The sequence below is a fragment of a genome, unplaced genomic scaffold (assembly GCF_019419815.1).
Source record: "Pyrus x bretschneideri cultivar Hongxiangsu unplaced genomic scaffold, Pyrus_bretschneideri_v1 Contig77, whole genome shotgun sequence".
Lineage (NCBI taxonomy): Eukaryota > Viridiplantae > Streptophyta > Magnoliopsida > Rosales > Rosaceae > Pyrus > Pyrus x bretschneideri.
Window position 1 is genome coordinate 162,696 of NW_025999817.1, and position 21,023 is coordinate 183,718.

Genomic DNA, 21,023 nt, shown 5'->3' on the forward strand with positions numbered 1-21,023 from the left:
TTAAGAATCTGTCGCCAGAGTATGAAGGAGATTTAGGAAGTCGTTCCAAATCACATTCAAGGTAATCATATAAGTAAATGAATCACATTGGATAGTAGACATGAATAAACTATCAAACCAAACAATGTGGTCAAGAGTATTGTATTAAAGAAATACCGTATTGCATTGTAATCCTAAACTAAATAGGTTCCCCACCTCTTCTGATTAGCTTGGGTAGCCATGGCATACTGCTAGGTGTCACTCATGGTTTATGGAAGCCTTAAAGGTGAGTAATCACTAAAGGGAGAATTGAAAGTATGTTTCAATTCACAATCGATCATTAAGAGTAACAATCGCCCACTGCCTTGCTAAAAGGAACCTAATGGATCATACACCGTGTAAGGTAGAGATTGAAGAAACAACGGAGTTAAGTAAGAACAATTGAATGGTTTAATTGTTTACGGCTAGGATTAATTAATAAGTTAATTAATCAAACGAATAAGTTTGTTTTAGACATCGGGTTAGTTTTGGGCCTTAAGGCCCAATGGGCTTCAAATGTCATGCCCATTAACTTAAGTTGTATGACAACTTAATTTACTTGAGATTTAAAAGGGCCCAAACATCCCAATGCCTATGGTAGGCCGGCCATATGATGAAAAATATGGTTTTGTTCTTTTAGTCACTTAAGTGAAGTGACTATATAAAGAACTTTATAGCCAAATTCATGAGGGTTCTTTTTTGAGGAGATTGGAAAGAAAAGTCTCTCACTTTTCTCTCTAAGAGGCCGGCCTCTTTGGAGGGTGATTAGCTAGTAATCTCTCATCCTCCAAGTTCACTCATCTATTCTTCAAGTCACTCCTTTAGTGTGGAGACTTAGAGGTTCCCTATTTTGGGAACTTAGAGAATCCATTCTATCATCCTCATCCAAGAAATCCATGGAGCTAAGAAGTAAGGAATGAAGGCCCTATCTCTTGGGTGATTAGTCTTTTGCTTATGCAAAAAGAAATCCACAAAGGTATAATATTTCTCAACTCACTTTGTTCTTGAGTTGAGTCTTGGTTCGCCACAATTACTAGGCCTTGAATTTCATGGGTAAAGTTTTGTTTTTGAGTGTATACAAGCATGATTTCGCATTTTAATTGTTAATTGCATGTATAGATGTTGCTTAAATGAACTAGTTTTCACAAATATTTCCTTCAACTAGCCTTCATCAGATGCTCCGACCTCGCTGGACACTATCAACCCTTCAATCAACTCATGAAGAAAGACGCTATGTTTATATAGGATTACGCCTGTCGCAATGCCTTTGAGAGCATAAAAAGGTACCTGGCAAGCCCACCTGTCTTAGGAGCTCCCGTGCTTGAAAAGCCACTCATCCTATACATTGCCGCACAAGAGGGTTCCACTGGAGCACTTTTGGCATAAGAAAATGAAGACCAAAAGGAAAGAGCACTCTACTACCTAAATAGGGCTCTCACTGGTGTCGAGCTTAACTATTCACTAATCAAGAAGATGTGCCTTACCCTAGTCTTTGCCGTCCAAAAGCTAAGACACTACATGCATGCTTACACCATCCACTTGGTTGCTGAAGCCGACCTAGTCAAGTACGTTATGTCCAAACCCGTTATGACAAGACGACTAGCTAAATGGGTGTTGCTTCTCAATCAATACTAGATCATCTACGTCCCAGCTAAAGCCGTTAATGGACAAGCACTAGTCGACTTCTTTACCGATCATCCAATCCTAGCAGATTGGAAAATCTCAGATGACTTGCCTGATGAGGAGGTGTTCTACATCGACATCTTCCCGGCATGGACATTGTTCTTCAACGAATTCGCACAAACAGACAGAGCGGGGGCAGAAGTAGTATTCATGTCGCCACAAAGACAAGTACTACCTTATTCCTTCCGACTAAGCGAACTATGCTCCAACAACGTTGCTGAGTACCAATCGCTGATCATTGGACTCCAAATGATGATCGACAGGGAAATCACAACCCTAGAAGTGTATGGCGACTCCTAACTCATAATTAATCAACTCTTGACTTAATATGAAGTAAGGAAAGATGATCTCGTCCCATACTTTCGGTTAGCAACTCAACTGTTACAAAAGTTCAAGGTCGTGACGCTAAAACATGTGCCAAGAAAATAAAATAAAATAGCGGATGCTCTCACTAACCTAGCCTCAAGTATGGTGCTAGGAGAAGACAAAGTTGCGGATGTGCCAGTTTGCCAAAGATGGGTGATCCCGTTCATCACTAAAATGATACTGGATGATACAAACGTCATCTCAGTACTTCCAGTCGACACTGAAAAGTGGAGACAGCCACTAATCGGCTACTTAGAGCGTGGAAAGCTTCCAGACTATCCTAGACACTGCTCTGAAATGCGTCAACGAGCACCTCGCTTCCTCTACTACAAAGGAACACTCTACCGACGCTCTTTTGAAAGAGTACTTCTAAGATGCCTAGGTGAGGAAAAAGGCAATCAACCCATGGAAGAAGCACACTCAGGCGTATGCAGGGCACATCAGTTTGGACCAAAGCTACATTTCCAGCTCAAAAAAATGGGTTATTACTGACCAAACATGGTGAAGGATTGCCTGGAATACACCAAAATGTGCCAAGCCTGTCAATTCCACGCCAACTTCAAACATTAACCGCTTGAACCATTACACCCTACAGTTGCTTCATGGCCATTTGATGCATAGGGATTGGACGTCGTAGAACCAATCACACCAAAGTCATCTGCAGGAGAAGCCTACATCCTAGCCACAAGGGATTACGTTTCCAAGTGGGCTGAAGTTGTACCTCTAAGGGAAGTCAATAAGGAAACTGTCGTCCGTTTCATCAAAAAAACATATCATCCATCAATATGGTGTGCATTGCTACATCATCACCGACAACGGAAAACAGTTATCCAACCGACTCATGGACAAGCTCTGCGAGAAATACAAATTCAAGCAGCACAAATCTTCCATGTATCATGCTTCGGCCAACGATTTTACGGAAGCATTCAACAAAATGTTGTGCAACCTCCTGAAGAAGGTGATCAGCCGAACAAAGAGAGACTGGCACGAAAGAATAAGCGAAGCACTTTGGGAATATAGGACGACACATAGGATTACTACCCAAGCTACACCTTATTCTTTCGTATATGGCATGGAAGTTGTTCTGCCGCTCGAAAGTCAAATCCCCTCACTAAGGATAGCTATACAAGAAAGCTTGACTAAAAAGTAAAATGCAAAGTTGTGACTTCAAGAGTTGGAAGCACTCGATGAAAGAAGGCTCGAAGCTCAACAACACTTGGAATGCCACCAAGCACGACTATCCAAGGTATTCAACAAGAAGGTCTGCCCAAGGTCTTTCCAAACTGAAGATCTTGTCTTGGCATTACGAAGGCCCATCATCACAACTCACAAAACAAAAAGCAAGTTCACATCAAAGTGGGATAGACCTTATGTAATACAAGAGGTTTACACCAATGGCATGGCGCCTACTTAATCATGACGGAAGATGGCTTAAAGATCGGCTCCATCAACGACAGGTTCTTAAAGCACTATTACCCCTAAACCAAACATAAAGCTTCTTGCCTGCATGAGCCTAAACTGCACAACACAATGCTCCTTGTTCACATAATCTTAAAAGGAAACACTCAAATGCTCCTTGTTCCCATGAGCTTAAAAGGCGACACTCAATGCTCTTAGCCCACAAGAGCATAAATTGTGTACGATGAAAATCAAAATCAAAAAATCAAAATCACCATCAAAACCGTCAAAACCATAAAAAATAATACATCAGTCTCCTTGCCACAAAGAAACATACCCTGAGCGAAGACTTGTAAGATAAGGCCCCAACTTGTCTAAAGTCAACGAATCAAAACAAGTGCCAAAGTACTCACCCAACCAACCATACACATAGTGGTAGAGAAGTACTGCAACACAATCTTCGGTGCTCGCCGAGTTAGAAACAACACTCAAGCCTTCATAAATATTGGCTAAGACCGGAATAGCATGGCTAAAAGATTCATTTGCATACATCTTGCTAGCTACTTTAAAGACTCCAGGACGGATAAAGTTGACGTCATCTTTGGGGAAAACAAACCTACAAAGCCAACAAGCTAAGAAAGTGGCTAGGTAAGATTCTTCTACATGCTCTGACACTACACCAAGTTCGTCAAACATTTTCAACTTGCCAGGAGCACGGTGCTTAGCTGAACCAATGGCACCTGACAGATCTAAGTCTCCATTTGGCTTGGTTGTCTTGTTGCGGCCATTTTTCTTCGAAGGTTTCTTGTACTTCATGGTATCCCAATACCAAAATCGGATCCATGAAGAAATCTTCACGCCCGACTTACCTTGAGCCTCCTATGAAAGTTTGTAATACACTTAAAACAAATAGTGGCAACTCGTAGGCAATCCTTGGCTATTACGATGAGAAAATTCCTCCACACTAAGAACAACCTCGTCGTAAAACTTACCCTAGATCGGCAAGCCTCCTATCTTGTGGAGATCCTAAAGTGAAATTGACATCTCTTCTTGTGACGTATGAAGTGTGTTGGTCTCTGAACACCAACAAATATGCGATCATAACAAAACAAAGATGCGATCATAACTAAACAAAGATGTAATCATAACTAAATAAAGTTGCGTACACGGCGTGATAAAGGCCCATGTTGGTAAACACATCTTTAGATCGGCTCAAGACATCTTCAAGCCACTCCCAATAAAACTCAGCAAAAACAGCCTCTCCAGTAGTAGACAAGATGCTATTCCAAGTCATAGCTTCGCTATGGATTCGATCACAAGAAGCTTAAACGAAGCTGGTGAATTGTCACGAACATGGTGAGAAAGATCTCGACGTACACGCCTTCTTCTTCCTATTTGGTCAACCAAAATCTATCACCTCCCAAGATACTTCAGAAGACCACAACTTGATATGCATCGAGTTATTTTTTGCAGGAAGAACAAGCGCCTTAGGGCTAGTCAACAGTGCACAAAGCCTCAATGGCCCTTAAAAAAATGTTTCTTTCAAAAAATACGCCTTAACGGCCCTAGACAAAATTCATCATCTCAATTCAAGAAATACGCCTCTACAACCCTTGAAAAAGCAAACTAATTCAAGATCAAGTTTCAACAACCCTTGAGTTAGAACATTCACATTGCAAGACTTCAAAACACGTTTCTTACATGTGACAAGCACATGCCTACAATGCACCTTGAATCAACAAAATCCCACATCAACATCACCTTTGCCGCAAGTCATACACAAACCTAGAGGTGAAGACTATCCACACATTGTTTCAAGCTCAAAACTTGAAGCAATCGTTCAATCATTCATCCGAGATCAAGTCATCGCGACCCTTGGATCAACAACCTACACATCTAGAAAATACAATGCTCTAAGCACAAAACACATAATTGATATTCACATTAATCAGCTATGCTAGAATCACTAACCAAGAAAGACCTGATAGTAAACAGTTTTAGTTATGTACAAAGTTTGCATCTGCTGTAAGTCTGCAAGTTCTTTTGCCGGGACTGCAGTGAAGGGAAGGGAAAAAGAATTAGACTCTAACATAAAGTATTTTATAAATATCATACATTGTCATGAATAACATGTATTTTGAAATTATAGATACAATTTATACATAAATAGAGTAGACAACGGGAACTACTAAAGCATCAATATAAAAAACAAAAAGCTTTTGTGGACATAAGGCCTATGATAAACGTCAAGTAATTGACATTAAGTCAAAAAGGTATCTGCGAAAGTGTAATTAACCCAACCTAGTTTAATTCATGAACTCAACTCGATTATCCCATCATATTCTTAATAACTATCCAAACCATGAATGAGATATTGTTGGATCATCATCCAAGAACTGATTCAGATGATTCCCATCATCAAATAGATTTTCCCTGGTGCAATATAAAAGCATTGTTGAGAACCAGTGGAAGAAAATATATATGTTAACAACAGAACCATATATGCGAGGCAGGTTGGTTTGACATGAAAACAAAAAGTGAAATTGTCCGCTTAAAAGTCATGCATTATTGTTTAAGAAATATGTCAGGGCGTCCATTCTTCTAAGATAACGACAACTCATGGCCAGCTGAGACCTCATTTTCAAAGATCTCCTCTTGTAAATCAAATGTAATTTTTCTTGAAGGTAAATCTTTGGTAATAACCCATAACCCAGAACAATGTTTAAAAGCCAATTTATACACTGAAAGCTACATAACTTTACGGGTGCGTTTATTGCACTGGACTATCTTGGACTGGACTAGCTTCAAGGACTAAGCTGGACCGCCTTAGATTAGATTAAGCTGGATTAACTTAGTGAAGCGTTTGGTGCAATGTCAGACTAGGAGCAAAATAATGACAAAAAAAAAAAAAAAAAAAAAAACCATGATCTGTAACAAAATATTCTCATCTAATGAAAGTGAACCCCAACATGAAAGTTTCTGCAGAATTATCCCAGAAAAAAGCAGAACTAAATGAAATAATTCAATTTGCTATCCCAGAAAAAGCAGAACTACTAAAATCATTCAATTTGCTCAACCACTCCAAATTGCTCAAAAGCTCTAATATACCAGAAAAATCAAATCCTTCAATTTGGTATTTCACAAACAACTCACAAATCCAACCCAATTCACATAATCATTTTCCTGATACATGAGAGTTCATCTCCATCATAAGTCCTTTGTTTATTTTCTGCTAAAGTAGTTAGTTGAAGATTTGTAGTCGAATAGCTCTTCAATAACAACAACAAATTCCTTCTCGACCTTTCATCAAATACTTTGAAATCCTCCGCAGTTGTAATCCTTCGAGACAAAACACAGAGTGCCCAACCCATAATCGTTTATCTTGTTCAAAATTCAGAAACCCAATTAGGGATTCCACTCGGAAGGAAAGCCAAATCCCAGAAAAAACTAATTGAAACCTAGAAAAATCCAATCCCAGAAAAATCGATTTAAAAACCCAGAAAAATCAATTCGAAAACCCAGAAAAAGGGAAAATACTTGCAAATCAAGTCTTGCAAACTTGGAGATCTTCTGGACAGATGAGAGAAAGGTGGAGAGAGAGACAGTGGGAGGGCAAGTTCTCAGGCTTGGGGCAAGGCGAAGCAAGGGAAGAGGGGAAACGGGACTAGCAATCCCCTCCTTTCCGGGGGCTCTCGCTAAGCCTAGCTAATGAAGGATTTAGTCGGCACAAGTCCGGCTTATTCCCATTAAACTCAATCCCAGCTTGCACCAAACACAGAATAATAATCCTACCCAAATAGTCCAGTCCAATGAAACTTAAGGTAGCCAAACAAACACACCCTACGTCTCTTCTAGAAAGTAACTTTTTGTTCTAATCCATAACCTAGAACAATGTTCAAAACCCCAATCTGAAATTTTATCTGGATACTAACTTCTATAATTTCCAATTCACAAAATTCCAGTAAGGGTATGCCAAAACACAAAATCAAAAATTCAATTTCTTTGTGTACAGGACAACATAAAGATTGAGACTTTTTTTTTTTTTTAATTTCTACAACTCTACACACTTTCAAGCCCTACATTTTTCCGGAAACAAACAGAAAGTGAAAGAAGTCGTACCTGGTTCGAAAGAGCGGACGCTATTGGCGAGTTTGGTGGAACAGTGATGGCAGAGATCTCTGGTGAGAAGGCCAATAAGATGGACCAAACCATTGAACAAAAAAACCCATATTTTTAAAATTAAAATCACAAAAATTTGAACAAAAAAAAAGAGATTCCAAAAACGAAACCGAAACAAATATGTTCGAGAACTCACCAGGAAACCCAAGCTTTCTGGGTTTAAAATTTCTTCAAATCAGAACGAAGGCAAGCTTTCCAGTTTTCCTAGGTATGGTGGAGTGGAATTGGACTTGGATGAGGCGAATTCAAGGAATTTTAGTTTTGTTGTGAGGTTCACATGAACAACCCCTTGAGGAATTTCTTCGAATCGGAATGGATAGACAGCATATGTTCTAGTTCGTGCAAAATAGGGCGAGAGAATTGGAGTTCGTGTAGCAAATGGAGGACTACCGGAAGCAAATGAAAAGCCTAGCTTTGTGAGAGAAAGAAGTGGAAACGGAAGGAAAATTTGAGATGTAGGGGAAACGGAGCAGTCGACGATGATCGACGCGTGGGCAGCGTAGACAAATAAGTAAATCCATTGTGCCAAGGAGGAAAAACAATGGAGAACAAAGAAGAAAATCCATTTCACTGTTCTTTAACAGTGCAAAACAATACCGAAAAACTGGGTTTTAGTATATGTATAATTTGTTCTGTTCATGATAAATTTACATATAAATTGCATTGCCATTCGTAATTCTCTGTTTTTTCATTCAAACATTGTTTATGAAAATTGAAGCTATAAAATATTTCATATAATTTTCAATCCTGCAGCAACGTGTGGGTACAAATTTCTAGTGTATAACTTAGACTCTTTTAAGTTTTAGACTCGGTCCATTTCATGTAATTTTACACTAATCATCTCATGTGTGTGGATTTCTTTTTATGCATCCATTTAATGCAGTAGCTAATGAGATCAAAGCTTCCTTCTCTTTCTTCGAGATTGCTTTTTTGCTCATATGTATCATATTAGCTGCTCACTTTTTGTTCCGTTGCAGTGTTTCCTATTTCCAACAGCGATCACTTCTATATCACGTGGTGGTTTATTCACATCGTGGATAGCTTGTTCACTCCAATATGTGCTCAACTTGGAATCAACATTTTTGGTATGAAGTATTCTGAAATGCATTCCTTAACCATTAATTGATCGGTACATTCTAACTTACATTAGTTATTGGTCTTGGGGTATGACGTTACTGAGCTAAGTATCTAGTCCATTTTCTCTCTTCATCTAATCTTAGAGACACAAATTTTGGTGCGATAATCCGAATTCAGTAAAGACAGTTTCTATCCTTAGAGAAAGGAAATCCTCGGCCTTAGACAGTGGTTTATCAAAAGAATGCCGTTTGTTCGTCATATCTACAATGCCTGCAAGCAGATTAGTTCTGCCATATCCCTAGGTGAGCTTTATAGAAATTCCCCTTGGTTGGACTGAATGAATTATTTTGCAGAGCTATTTTGGAGATGAAGAGTTGTGCTATGTTTATGTTCCCACGAATCATCTTTACATTGGCGATGTGATCCTGGTCAACACCAAGGATGTTATCAGCCCAAATTTGTCCGTACGGGAGGGAATTGGTGAGTGAGCTTATGTATTCTACTTCAACTAGAAATAGAACGACAGGGATGAATAGAATTGAGCCCTTAGCTTGAATCTACCTACCACGTCCCAAACGTGAAGGAAAATAGTTGCTTTTATCTCCATGAAGTTGTATTTATCATCGATGCAGTATCTCATCTGCGTTTAAGTATGGTTACTAGTAACTTGATTATATAATGTCCAGTGTTGACTATGAAGTATGGTCATGCCGGTAAAATGAGAATATGCATTTGACGAGAAAGCATTGGATGCATTTGTAGGGCAAAGTATTTCTGTGAATTTGAGTGGTATTTCTCGAATCATCAAATGCGTGTCTTATATCAGTTTATTGTAATGTTAAAATGTTTCTAGGTGCAATATATCTTCAAAATTCAAAACAATTATTTAATGAAAAATCATAAGAATCTGAAAGAAGTATGAAATACTGACTTACTGATGATGAAGGTGGCGGTGATTTGTAGTCCAATAGTCTAGAAACTCAGATATGTGATGGTGAGCCTGATGATGAGCCTGATCCTGATGATGAGTTTGATGATAAACTAGCATAATCATGATGAACGTGCCTTTCCAATGCAAGGAAACCATAGGCACGCAGAAATTTCAAATTTGTTGGAAAATTAAGGATTGTATGAAGATTCTTGCATCCACTTAAATTCAATGTTTCAAGCTTTGAAATACCACCGAAGCTCGGTAGGGTATGAAGAGATGTGCATCCACTTACATTCAATGTTTCAAGCTTTGAAAGACCACGGAGTCTCGGTAGGGCACAAAGACATATGCATCCACGTAAATTCAATGTTTCAAGATTTGAAAGACCACTGAGGCTAGGTAGGATATGAAAATCATTCATTTGAAGATCCAAAACTTGTAAAGAAATTAGACGTCCAAGATCATCACCAGCTAGTCCGCAAGATGAGAGATCTAGTTCTTTTAAAGAGTTTAAGCCGTGCAACGAACTAGGCAAATGAATATTTTCAAAACGTTTTGCGAATAAACGAGTGAGAATATTCAATCCTGCTCTAGAAGGTAGTACTTGACTTAGAGATAAAAGAGTGAGATTCTTTAGTCTTACTATAGAAGGTGGTACTTGTCTTGTGGCTGTGAAATCTACGTCAAGTATTCTCAATGATACCATTTCCCCTAAATCCTCATCCAATTCTCTGAATTCTAAACAGTCAACAAGAAAAAGAGTCTCAACAGATTTCGACTTATAGAAATTCCTTGGAAGAGAAATAAGCTTGAAACAACGTGTAAGGTTCACCAAAGAAAGTTTTTTAAGATGATCAATGGAGGGGTGAATCTCCGACAAACTCTGACAATCTTGCAACATCAACTCTTCAAGATTTGAGACTTGTGAAAAGTCCAGTGATTTTTTTTAAGTTATAAGAATAACTGAGATTAATGGTTTTCAGCGTTAAAGCGATTGTTGCACAAAATCAAAGGAAAATTGAAATCAATATCCAAAGGGAAGATCGCATAAAATAAAAAAAATAAAAAAAAAGAGAAGGAATCAAAAAACAAATTGAAATAAAGCATTATCATGTGTAATTGATTGTACCTTGTAACCCTCCCAAACTTGTACCAGTTTGCTTGACTGCATGTCTAAAACAACTAATCTTGGTTGATTAGGAAAGTCATCTGGTATGGACTGCAAAAGGAATCCATGCCAGCACAACCATATTAACTCTTTGGTAAGATGATTGTATTCTCCATTGAGCTCCACGTTGTTGAGGTGAAGCAATCTCAGTTTCTTCATATTGGCAAATATTTCTGTACTGAAACTAAACTTTTCAAAGCTTCGCAAATCTAGAACAAGCCCTTCAACTTCTTCAGTTCCCTGTTAACAAAAGGTTATATTCATGTGTAAGAAAGGGATTATTTGCATATGTTTACATGTATTGTTATTCATTAGGCTAAATCACGTATGGTGAATATATGCAAGTAATATTGTTTGCTAATTGAGCTTCCCTGTGCAACCGCATATATTTACACATGAATGTTGTTTAAAGTATAATAGATATATGCTTTTCTTGTACAATGCATTAATCCAAAATTTAATTGGGAATGTACTTACAGATTTATATGTCAACACATCGGTGACCTCTCGAGGATTCCACAACCTATTACTTTTTCCAGGGTGACTAGAGAATTTTTCAGAAATGATTACTCTAGCCATTTCTCGAAGCAAATCATGCATATCCAACCAGTTGCCTTCAACAGTTACAAGGTATCGTTCACGAAGGACATTGATTCCTATTGTTGCAAAAAATCCACATCCATCTAGTACTTTTGCAACATAGTCCTTGTTCCATCCAATAAAGAAACAAGATATGTCAAGAAATATAACCTTCTGTGTATCATCTAGCCTTTCAAAGCTTATTCTTAGTGTTTTTATTATTTTTCCACCAGGAGTTCTTTTCAATTTCTCCAGTTGACTTTTCCACTCTACAATGCTCCTTTTAATAAAAGAACCTAAAACTTCAAGGGCTAGTGGCAAACCTCCACAGTAAGAAACAAACTTTTTTGAGAGTTCAAGATATTCTTTGTTAGGCCAACTATTTCGAAAGGCATGCCAACTAAAGAGCTCCAAAGCTTCTCCTTCATTCATTTCTTGAAGTTTGTATGTCTTGTCCACTTCCACATGCTTTAGTAAATGTTCATCTCGTGTCGTTATAATAATTCTACTTCCTCGACCAAATCAATCATGATTTCCAGCTATTGCATCCAATTGTTCCCTTTGATCTATGTTGTCCATAACGACAAGTACCTTTCGATATGAAAGTTGATCTTTTATTCGACCGATACCTTCATCATCATTGCTTATTTTAGACTTTAGATTCAAGATGTCAGAAATAAGTTTTTTTTGTAGATAAGCCAAACCATGTTTACTTGTATTGTCGCTAACGTCAGCAAGGAAACTTTTGAACCTAAACTTATGATGAATTTGGTTTAAAATGGCTTTGGCAGCTGTAGTTTTACCCAATCCACCCATCCCCCAAATTCCAACCATGAGAACATCATCTGACCCACCACTTGAAAGATAAGCGATAATATCTCGAACGCGACAATCGATTCCAACTTAATGTTTGGCCACATGTAATTTGTTTGTGCTAGGCAGCCATTCCAAAATATTGTCATCAATAATTCTCTTAATAAGCTTGGCTTCATGCCTAAAAACATAATACTTAAGAAAATACAAATGGAAGTGCAGACTTGCAGTGACTTATACCGGTAACACCTATTATTAAATGGGTTATTATGCCATTAACCTACACAATCTAGACAATAAAAGCTAATTATTTTCTTTGCATGTTTTTAAATATTGTATTGCGTGTTCAATAACTCTATCTGCAAGACTATGTACATTAATCTATGCATTTTGAGCTTCTCATAATTTACCTAGATTTACACTAATTTACCTATATATTATATAGATTGCATATTCACTAATTTACCTTTTTTAGTTGGTGGCATTGTGGGCTTTTTGTATTGTACAATTTGTTTTTTGAGTAATTTACCTATATATCATATTCACCTAGATTGTACAAGCAAGTTATTACCTATATCATCATATACAACAATTTATCTGGCACTAATATGTAAATTAGTATCATACAATTTTGAGAATTTAGTTTGAAAATTTCTCCCACCAATGTCCATGCACGTTAAATCAACTTGAAATTTTAATTATTATGAAATTAAAAACAATCATTAATTATGAAATTTAAAACAATCATTAATTAGCCAACTTGAAATAAATTACAAAGGGGCATTTTTAGTAGGGGTGGGTTCAGTTTCATTCGGTTCGGTTTTTTGTCAAAACTAAAATCGAACCGAAACTTTGGTTCGGTTCAATTTTCTTTCAGTTTTTTTCGGGTTGGTGTTTGTTCAGTTCGATTTCTGTACAGTTTCAATTTTTTTTATTTTATAAAACTTGATATTTTTTAATATGGAATTTAGAAAAAAGGTTTGCATTGGTAGACTAATAATAAGAAAATGGGGAAATTGGAAAGTGGGAAGGTAACTGCATATACAAGATCATATAAACCAATCATATTCTATCAACAACCTCAATTGCAAAGAAAAATGATCACCGTATCCATTCAAAAAACAAACCAATTGAGAAGCTCTTCCAAGTTCCAAAACTTCCCTCTAACCAATTAAATATTCTCCCTAATTGAACCCAATATGCTCCTTGAACAAACCCTAGGCTTAGTTTCAAACTTGGCAACAAAGTTTCACAAAGGAGACACCATGGGCATCAAAGTGTAAAGGGATTCGGTTCAGTATGGTTCAATTCAGTTTCCAAACCACCAAAACCGAAACCGAACCAATAAGACTCCGTTCGGTTCGATTTTTTCTATTTTGGTTCCTTTCTTTTTCGGTTTTTTGTTTCGATTAGGTGGTCAGTTCGGTTTTTTTCGGTTTTCGGTTTTTTGATACCACCTTTAATTTTTAGTACTGTAAAGTTAGGCATAAAGTAGATTTAATGATTTTTTTTTTTTTTGTTAAAGCCCAATCAATGTGTCTCTTCACTTAACTTCAAAGTTAACCTTGTTAACTATTATATATAAGAGTAATGCTAGGAAGACTAAATTTATAAACTAAATTTTGTAAACTAAATGATGTAGAAGTTGATGATTGGGTTATCACTTAAATGTTGATAAACGTGCTTATTTTTTATTGGTAACACATCATTAAGTAGACGGGCTCATGTCAAAGACTAGTAAAGAAATACAAAAGAGACGTGCAATTAGGGACAGCAGACCCTTGGCTGGGTTCTAAGTCCGGAAAAAAATATATGATGGGTTAAAGGCAAAGAAAAATGAGTTTTAAGGGAGAAAGATAAATTTTCAGTTTAATAATTAAAGTTGAATAAAAAATAAGGGAAAATTTGAAATAGGTCCAATTTTATAGACTACCTTTTGAATAAGTCCAATTTTTAGTGACTTTTGACTTTTGAAATAGGTCCAATTTTTAGTTACTTTGGACCCATTTCAAACCCCATAAAATAAATGGTTACCCATTGTCAGTGTTTTTAAGATCTTGACCAAACAAGTTTGCAGCTGTAGTAAGAGCCTCACTCCATTGTTGTACCCTTTTTTTCTTGGCTTCCCGTTTTTCCTCATTTTTTCTTTACAAATGCCCTTTCCGTGCTTCTTAAATATTGGGCCTAAACTACCTTCCTGCTTCCTGATGTCTGAAGCTTCAACACCATAAAAGATTGGCAAAACCTCTTGCCCCAAATTTTTCCTGCACTCCAGGATCTTCACTAACTCGAATCTGCATACCTCTTTGAGAAGACATTGATAGAGATCCTTGACTCTTCGAAAAGTTCGGGTTTTTATTTCTTCCCCTCTTTTCAGATAGTCCTCATCAATAACGGCCTTGTAGCCCTTTTCTTCCAATGCTGCATGGAGATGGCCCGTGAAGCCCTTACGTGTGACTTCGCCTCTAAAGCTCAAGAACACGTCGTACTTCCAGAGTTTTGAGGAGGATGATGAAGAGGAGGCTTCGCAGGCTGTCATGGTGATATCCACACCATTATGGCACTGCAGTGGTGCAGATTACGATTGAAAAAATGCAATGGTTGTGTTTGTGTTGCCGAACCAACGATACTTAAATATCTAAACATAAGTCGAGCTCCTTCAGTCAACAAATACAAAAGTTTATAATATACTAAAATTTGGAAGCATTTGAGAAGTAACATGACAACAACCACATAATAAACAAAAGTGATTAGAAAAGAAACTCAAATGTTAACGAATAATTAAGGGTAAAGTACAAAAAACTACCTCAACTATTGGTATCACGACACTTTCATACCTCATCTTTTAAAATTGACAATGTCATACCTCATCTTACGAATTTGTGCCAATGTCAGATCTCCGTCAGTTTTTCTGTTACTTTTTCTGTTAAATGCTAACGTGGCCAGAAACAAGACCCATTTTTATTTTAAAAAATTAAATATTTAAAAATATTAATTAAATATTAAAAAAAATTTAAAACAATAAACAATAAACCAAAAAAAACCCATCAACCCGTGTCCCCCCTCCCCAAAAACCCAAATCCCCTTCTCTAAGTTCTCCCCCACCCAACCCTTTCTCTCTCCTCTCTCTCTCCCCTCTCTCCTCTCGCTCTCTCTCTCTCTCTCCCCTCTCTCTCTCCTCTCTCCCTGCAACCTGCATCCCTAAAATCCCAAAACCCAGAAACCATTCCCACCCGAGTCATCATCGTCGGCGAGCTCTCAATCCTCTGAGCCAACGATTGCCGATTAACCCCAGACCCTTCCCCGCCACTCCCGCTGGCGTCGAAGCTCTCCTTCTGGCACCACAGATGTATCTGGTTCCCCCACTTCAAATACCACGGCAAGTTGAAATTGTGCAGAGGCTTCGCCCTCTCAGAACCCTTCGCCATGGACTTCACCTCCACTATCTCCTCATCATCCGACCCGCTTATATACACCATTTATTGGAAACTTATACCAAAGAGAGCCACTCTCAGATCACAACTCTCTCTCTCTGTTTCTCGCACCTCTTCTGATTTTCTCAGAAAATCTTGGAATTTTCTGGGAAAAACGGAGAGTTTTTCTATTGGGATTGTTGTTGTTGTTGTTATTGTTTTGTTTTTCTCTCACAAATCGCCGGAGGGGCAAACTTCGGGGGCGAGGAAGAGAATGGAATGTTGTTGTGAAGGTTGTGGCTAGAGTTAGGGTCTGGGGGCGATTGGGGTTGTGGTTGTCATCGCTGGAGTCAACGACAGAGGTAGGGTTGTCATCGGTGGGATCGAAGAGGAAGGTTAGGGGGGACGGGTAAGAAGGATTTCTAGGTTTTGGGATTTTAGGGATGCAGGTTGCAGGGAGAGAGAAGAGATAGAAAGAGAGAGAAAGAGAGATGAGAGAGAAGGTTGGGTGGGAGAGAACTCAGATGAGGGGATCTGGGTTTTTTGGGAGGGGGACACGGGTTGATGGGTTTTTTTTTTTTTTTAATTTTTAATATTTAATTAATTTTTTTTTAATATTTAATTAATTTTTTAATAAAAAATGGATCTCGTCTTTACCCATGTCAGCATTTAACAGAAAAAATAACAGAAAAATTGACGAAGGTCTGACATTGGCACAAATTCGTAAGATGAGGCATGACATTGTCAATTTTAAAAGATAAGGTATGAAAGTGTCGTGACACCAATAGTTGAGGTAGTTTTTTGTACTTTACCCAATAATTAAAAACAATTGTTTAAAATAGGCAGTGAAGAGTCAGTAGTATTTTATATCTTTATCGTAATCTTAGTATAATTTATTGATTATTTCGATATTTTGTTCTATATTTCAATTATAATACATGTGAATTTACTTTAGGCAAAAAAAAAAAAACGATGAAATGAAAGAATTTCATAGTAACTTCAATTGGAGTGGATTCATGAGTCTTTGAATATGATTGTGTCAAGATCCTTCAGTCAACAAAAACAAAAGGTTTATACTATAATATAGGGTGAAGTACCAATTTAGTCTCCGAACTATCACCTCAGTAAAAATTAGGTCCCTGAATTATATTTTCTGTAAAATAAGTCCCTAAATTCATTAAAAATTGCTAATATCATCCCTATTATTATACTCAAATCTATTTTATCCAATTTTTTGTCAATTTAAGTCATTTGACACACTTTAAAGTGTAATACCGTCATTTTCTCGCCTATAAGCCCTTAACATTTCAGATAGGTTGCTAATCTAACTTATAATTAACCCTCCAAAGTTAACACTACACACTATTTCTTTATGAAAAATTATCAAATACCCTCTAATGTATGTCATATATACGTAACGTGACTTAAATTGACAAAAAATAAAATATGGTAGCTTCGATCCTAATATTAGGGATGTAATTGGCAGATTTTTATAATTCAAGGACAAATTTTTCTAAAAAAAAATAATTTAGAGACCTAAGTTTCACTTAGATGATAATTTAGGGACTAAATTGGCAATAATATAGTGAGTTTGAGTATGGACTTGGGAAGGTGATAGGGATAAATAAAAAAATAAAAATAAAACGAAAGAAAGAACAAAGACTATCCAAAAGATTATTGGCAGTGATTACAACTATTCAACTGTCAATACTTATCAAATATGGTTTGATTATATATGCAAGTAACGATTCCAAATCTTATTGGAGCTAATTAACTAATGTAGTAAATATTTTTTTTTTTAACAAACGGTATTATTTACATTAAAAGTGAGTGAGTGGACTATGCCTTACAATGGTCTATAGTTCAAATTAGCCTTTGGCGAAAATCGAACTTAAAATCTCTCACTTACAAATAGAGAAAAATATCACTAGACCATATTATTAAATGACAATAAAATAATAATCTTATTAGACATTGAATTCCTTAGCAAGTGGTTAAACTTTTTTTTTTTTAAGTTTAGAAGTAATAGTAATTAATTAGTTGTGATTAATATCTTAAGATTTTTTTTTTCTTCATTAATTGTAACCAATAGTCTAGCAACAGTCATCATTTGTTAATAATTTGTGCTTCGGCAAGTTTGTTGCAGGATGGATTGAGGCAAGAGGCTTTTTTTTTTGTTTTTTTGTTTTTTTTTTTTTTTTGTGGCTGATTGTTGGGACGCCTTCAAAAGGAAGTATCGTCATGAACTCCTTCTTGCTTTAGGACACTTCATGTATTGATGTGCTCGAAAAATTGACCCACCAAAGTTTCTAGCCTCCGTCGAGTGTTCTATTTATAGAGTAACTCGTATTATTACATTTTAAAATTTACATCACATAACTTTGAAAATAAGATCCTTTTGTTTCCAAAGTCTACATCACATTTGTGAACATTGATAAATCTGTGTGTGCATTCAAAACAATGCCAATGTTTTCAACACTTACCATACAGTTTCGCATAAATTAAGAAGAAAATTAAGGTTCACAAAAAATAAAAAAAGAACTTACCAAAAAAATTGAAAACATACGTAGAGAGAGCCGTCATCACAAACCCTAGAAACAATGAGAGCAACCTTATTTCCCGCCACATATTCCCCCTGTCGATGTGTATGAAGATGTCGGAGCATCCATTCCACGCCCTCTTTCAAACTTTTGCAAAAGTCTCCAATTCGATTCAAACCCAACTCTCGAATCTCATCGCCCAGTCTCTCGAGCCATCACCCACCGCCCAAAAACGCATCCTCTCTTCCTCCTCCAAAGTGGCAGGCTCATCAGACAATGGCTCCACCCAATCCCAGCCTAAAGATATCCTCAGCACGAAAATGGTACTATTGCTCGTCTATAATCTTTAAACTCACTGATTTGCAGTGTTTTTGCTCTTAAAGTTGCAGCCTTTATTGGACATCCATGTTTATCTTATGTGCTAGAGATATGGGTAGTACGAAAAGTATTCGATAAAAGTCCTCAACGAGAGTCTGATGCGGATTTGTATGTATCAAATACAAATATCAATGCATGTGGCTTCTTCTCTAATTCGCATAGAGTGAATCCTATTGAAATATGATTTTTATCTGGCGCTTTTGTTCGGTGGATTGTGTACGTAAATGTAGAGTTCGGGTGAGGTTTTGTGGTTGCAGCAACTTAGGACAGCTTAATCGCTGACCGGGTTGAATCGTTTTCTTGTTATTATCATCATTAATTCTATAGATAAAGGGAAAGATGGTGTGGTTTTTTTGGGGAATGTATGCAGGTTGGGTTTAGGGTTCAGCTTCTGAGAAGGCCACCTATATTGTGACTCCTCTTTCACGTCTTGCAGTCCATAGTTAGCTTCCATGACGTTTTCAAGCCATATTATTCAGTCAAAAGTTATTTAGGATTTCAAAACGAAATTGAATTGTTGGTAAATCTGAATCGATTCCTTATATTCAGGGAAAATCGGTTTCTCCTTTGACTAAAGAAGAACTCGGAAGATCCACTTGGACGTTTCTTCACACTCTTGCTGCTCAGGTAAAGGAAATAGTTTGTAGTAATTATCCAACGTGTTGTAAATTTGTTTAGTATTGTATGTGTGATTACTCTCATCTGGGCTAGGTACCTAGTCTCAGTACTTGCTAAAAAAAACAGATTGCTAGAAAATTACCATTGTACACTGCTTCTTCTGCACTTGATCACAACACTTCTTAAACAATTAGTTGATCCACGATTTATGTTTCGTCTTTCGTTCCCTTTTCGTTTGTTTTGAGAAATATATCAATCAATTCCAATTCTTTCTTTTCTATTGATTCTTTTCCGATCGAGATGTATGGATCCATGGGTCTGTGTCTATATAGATCTTGTTCATGGATTAACGAAAATGTGCAAAAGCTCTATTTGCCTCTGCCATTCTCTGAGTCTCTTCCTTTTTGTGCATGGCATTGCAACTCCCAAAATGATATTTAGTTATTAGTTGTTTAATGTAGATTAACTTCGTTAAGACTTTTTCGAAATTTTCAGTATCCAGATAAACCGACAAGGCAACAGAAGAAGGATGTAAAGGAACTGGTATGCTACTCTCTCTCTCTCTCTCTCTCTCTCCATATAAATATACACAGAAAATTTTACGCACTCTTACATTCTTATTTCTTTTGGATGGAGTCTCATCAGAATTTTAAGTGAGTTATGCAGAGAAAAACAAAAGGAAATTTCTTTATATATTTTTGCAGACGATTTCTCGTAATACACGGGAATGTTTAGTTCTGAAAGTGATATTACACAATGTAGAAGAACTAGATTAGGCACTCGGGCCAACTCATTTTGATGGCGTTTACCATGCAGATGTCGATATTATCACGGATGTACCCCTGCAAGGAATGTGCAGATCACTTTCAAGAAATTCTGAGGTTCACAATTTCATCTTCGTTTCAACTTTGCTCATCATTTTAGTTTTAATCTAGTTCCTCGTAGTAGTTCTCAACTACGTCATAGGGTCATTCGCTATTAAATAATTAAATGCGATTCAAATGCTGCAGTCGAACGATGCCCCTCTAGTATAATTGTGAACTTATAGATGTATACGTGTTTGGCAGATCAAATCCTGTACAGGCTGGATCGCATGCTGAGTTCTCCCAATGGCTGTGTCATGTGCATAATACAGTTAATAGAAGGTAAGTTCTGTAACTGTTCTGGTTTGTAATCCCAGAAACCGGATTATGTTTATGTTCTAGCAAATTATATTCTTTTGAGATCTAATATGCGGAGTTGATGCAGCCTTAACAAACCGGTTTTCCCCTGTGAACGCGTTGATGCACGCTGGGGCAAGTTAGAGTGTGAACAGCGTGCTTGCGATCTACTAGGAATTACCGGAGATTTTGGCGACAATGCATTTTAAGTACTTTGTTGAATGATTCGAGTTGATGGTATTATTGCACAAATCACTGATTGTAATCAACTTCCGTATAAGGAATTTCATGAGTTGCAGATAAATTTCATATTTATAGGACCATTTACATCTTTTAAATCCTTTTATTTTAAGCAAACATTGTCATGCTATTATCTAGCTATGCACAAAGAATCCAACAAAGTGAGATTAATCCAACTTGACCTCGCTACATGTCCTTACAGCTGATTATAAATAGCACAACGCATACTTTGCGGTTTTTGTAGCTATGCTCTCATGGATGTGACATCTCATAAAAATGAAACTTGGTTTTAGATTGTACCCCAGTGGGGAGGTTGTGCAGGGAACTTAGATGATAGATTAAATAAATAACAAATGAATCTTTCGGTTCAAAATATTTCACATCACAGTTTCCTTGCTTATGTCTTCGTCATTAAGTTGATATTATTTCATCACCTCTATGGTTGAATTTTGCCGTTGATTT

General features: G+C 37.0%; 1 protein-coding gene, 1 long non-coding RNA gene and 2 pseudogenes across 2 annotated transcripts; 2 read left to right on the top strand and 2 right to left on the bottom strand.

Moving 5' to 3' along the window:
- Nucleotides 1-5,486: 5,486 nt before the first annotated feature.
- Nucleotides 5,487-7,825, bottom strand: LOC103939908. Its single transcript, XR_666220.3, has 4 exons — nt 7,781-7,825; nt 7,585-7,643; nt 5,767-5,898; nt 5,487-5,517 (listed from the first exon to the last, which is right to left on the bottom strand). It is a non-coding gene; the product is annotated as an uncharacterized LOC103939908 (long non-coding RNA).
- A 360-nt stretch (nt 7,826-8,185) lies between these two features.
- On the top strand, nt 8,186-9,209 carry LOC125472924 (annotated as a pseudogene).
- A 492-nt stretch (nt 9,210-9,701) lies between these two features.
- LOC103939909 lies at nt 9,702-14,757 on the bottom strand (annotated as a pseudogene).
- Nucleotides 14,758-18,112: 3,355 nt separating this feature from the next.
- Nucleotides 18,113-20,644, top strand: LOC103939386 (FAD-linked sulfhydryl oxidase ERV1). The gene is made up of 6 exons (XM_009349467.2): nt 18,113-18,488; nt 19,093-19,170; nt 19,657-19,704; nt 19,978-20,042; nt 20,229-20,306; nt 20,410-20,644. Exons 1-6 carry the CDS (start codon nt 18,267-18,269, stop codon nt 20,528-20,530), a joined length of 612 nt encoding a protein of 203 aa, XP_009347742.2. The 5' UTR covers nt 18,113-18,266; the 3' UTR covers nt 20,531-20,644.
- Nucleotides 20,645-21,023: the final 379 nt, after the last annotated feature.

Coding starts and splice junctions, on each gene's coding strand:
- LOC103939386 (XM_009349467.2), top strand. CDS start 18,267: ATGTGTATGAAGATGTCGGAGCATCCATTCCACGCCCTCTTTCAAACT. Junction 19,171..19,656: donor TTCACACTCTTGCTGCTCAG/GTAAAGGAAATA, acceptor CGAAATTTTCAG/TATCCAGATAAACCGACAAG. Junction 20,307..20,409: donor CATAATACAGTTAATAGAAG/GTAAGTTCTGTA, acceptor GAGTTGATGCAG/CCTTAACAAACCGGTTTTCC.